At 45.8% G+C, this 2,500-nt stretch overlaps 1 protein-coding gene across 11 annotated transcripts in view; it reads right to left on the reverse strand.

Moving 5' to 3' along the window:
- Nucleotides 1–2,500, reverse strand: part of LOC126572833 (afadin) — a 49,164-nt gene that overhangs the window by 10,479 nt on the left and 36,185 nt on the right. For 10 of the 11 annotated variants that reach the window (XR_007607974.1, XM_050232498.1, XM_050232500.1 and 7 more), the window contains 3 exons: nt 1,889–2,010; nt 620–1,126; nt 1–251 (listed from right to left, as the gene is read on the reverse strand). The exon at nt 1–251 is cut by the window's left edge and continues 422 nt beyond it. Coding sequence is in view for 10 of the 11 variants with exons in the window: in XM_050232498.1 (XP_050088455.1) it covers nt 1–251; nt 620–1,126; nt 1,889–2,010 (880 nt within the window). In the remaining variant the exon portion in view is untranslated. The remainder of the gene's footprint in view (nt 252–619; nt 1,127–1,888; nt 2,011–2,500) is intronic. The other variant, XM_050232501.1, reaches the window with a different exon arrangement.

The raw sequence follows: 2,500 nt of genomic DNA on the forward strand, positions 1-2,500 counted from the left end.
CCGTCGGCTGCAAATCCGGACGATAGTGGGTCGAGGCACGGTATCGAGCGCACAGGTAGAGCGTGTACACCGGAGCGAGCTTAAAGTTGGGCGAGTTCACATCGAGCTCACTGATGACGGATTGCAGAAATGGTTCCTGGTTTTGCTCCGGAAACTCCAACACGGCCGGCAGAATCGGTTCCTGGCCACCGGGTTCCCCTGCGATCGAGGTTGCTGCGTGCGATGGTTGTAGCTTTGGGAAGGTATTGGTTCTGCAGAAATCCACGAAAAAGAATGAAACAATCACCAGCATTAGATGTTTGTTGTTTCGTGTGCAGCAGTGAAAAAGAGAGCGAAAGAACAGAAGAGAGAGAAAGAGAAAGAGAGAGAGATTTAATGATAGAATGTCATTATAAGTTGAGAAATCATTAACTAGCATGCATAGCGAGGATGTTAACAGACATGGAAAGCATGTTACCTAATTATATGTTAACAATTGTACAGTGAAAACAGAACGAAGCATGTATAGTGTAGCAAGAAGAGGTTTTTTTTTGAAAAAGGCTAAGGTGTCGAGGTCGATGCGCTTCGCATTCCATCCCTTCACTGTGTCATCGTCGTCGAGGACGTTCTAATACGGTACCTGTCCGTGATTGAGCCGATCGATTTGAAACTTGAGATGGATTTAGTTTCCGTTTCACCACCTCCGTTGCCACCGGGGCCACCGGTAAGATTATCGTGCTCACTCAGGTGCTCGGTTCCGTGAGCCGTCTTGTTGATCGTGTCTCCATCGCCAACCATCGCATCTGGACCGTCGAGAGCCGTCACGAGCAGTCCGCTCGGATGATGATGGTGATGCATGTGTGACTGCGACTGGGGCGTCTGGTGTGCGTGCCCGGAAACCGATTGCATGTCGAACGACGACGAAGGTTTTCCAAACAAATGCTGTTGCTGTTGCTGTTGCTGCTGCTGCTGCGCCTGCTGTTGATGTTGCAATTGACCGGTTTCGCTGCTGTTTGCGGGACCCGGACCGTCAAGAAAACTTCCGCCGGCGCTACCGGACGCCAGCAGCTTTGAACTCATCTGCGTTGAGTTAATCGGGCTATCGGCCTCATCTTCGTTCCAGGAGGTTGGAGAGGTCGGCGATCGACTGTTACGACAGTGCGATGCGATGATGGCGCGAAAAATGTGGATAGTGGACAAGTTGTGCGGAATGCGAGTCGGATTGTGCAACATATGTTGATTGCCGTGTATAGTGTGTAGTGTAGTTAATGTATAGCAAACCACGCATAGCGCCACATTTCAATGAGATGGCATTTGTAACGAACAAGACAAATGTGTTCAAGGATGAGCAATGGGTAACGAAACCATAACACGATATTAAGCACAACAACAACATTAACATCGGTAGCAATACAGAAACGCGCCGCAAACGTAAATCGAATGAGTATTAGATTCGACCATAACATAGAATGAGAAAACAAAATGGGAAAAATGAAACATAATTAATATTTAAAAATGGAGCAAATAATAAAACAACCGTCGTAAAATTAACAAATACTATATACTAGACTTTTGGGGCATGTTTTAAAGACTGAACAAAACAAAACATAAATTGAACTTAATTATGTGTACGCTAAGTATTTGAAGCAGTGGAGCAATTTTTTTAAAGCATAATACCAGTCTCGATTTTTGTTTTAATAAAATGCTCACACACATACACACATAGAAATATGAAGACGAAAGTGACGCAATAAAAGCAACTTCTAATATGTGCAATCTCCAGCGTAAATGCTAAAGGGTACATACATAAATTAGGCCACCGAAGCCACAGCAAGAACACCGCCCGGGGACGGCGTTTCCTACCTTTGCCCCGGCGTTTGCCATCTAATTTGCACCGACGAAACCTTACCTTTCATATAAACATGCTGAATCCAGTTGAGATTGCGACAGCGCTAGGTTGTAGCGGCCGTCGGAAGGCGAATCCACGAACCGGTACGATGCCACTCTGCCAAACATGACCACAGAACCATTCTGGAAAGAAGAAAGAGCAGAAGAAAAGCACCATGAACCATGTACCGCTACCCTGGCAACTGATGCCGGATCTTGTACGGAAACTGGTATCGTAAAATTCAATATTTTAGTTAGTGGGTACGCGATCCGCCGGCAATCAAAAGGCGCAACTCTGGTACTGATTTTGTTGTTTTTCAATGAAAGTGAAGACTTTTGCCGCCACCGAAAAAAAAGGGAAAAAGGCTAACCATGTTTGTGCACATTTCTTCCCCTTTGCAGCCTATTAACTTTGGGGGGGGGGGGGAAGGCAAATTGAAAGACCTTTCTTTTCGCTTCATGCGCATGTTTTGCTCCCGAAGTGCGGCTTCTTCTTGTTAAAGGCAAAATAAAATGTTTACCAAGTGCTTCGCGACGAGGTTCACCTTTTTTATGCTGGCGCTCAAACCACACATTTGCACACGTTTGCTTGAGTTTTTGCGTATTCAGATGAGGCGATGTTTTTGGGGAGGGT

This window comes from Anopheles aquasalis, chromosome 2 (assembly GCF_943734665.1).
Source record: "Anopheles aquasalis chromosome 2, idAnoAquaMG_Q_19, whole genome shotgun sequence".
Classification (NCBI taxonomy): domain Eukaryota; kingdom Metazoa; phylum Arthropoda; class Insecta; order Diptera; family Culicidae; genus Anopheles; species Anopheles aquasalis.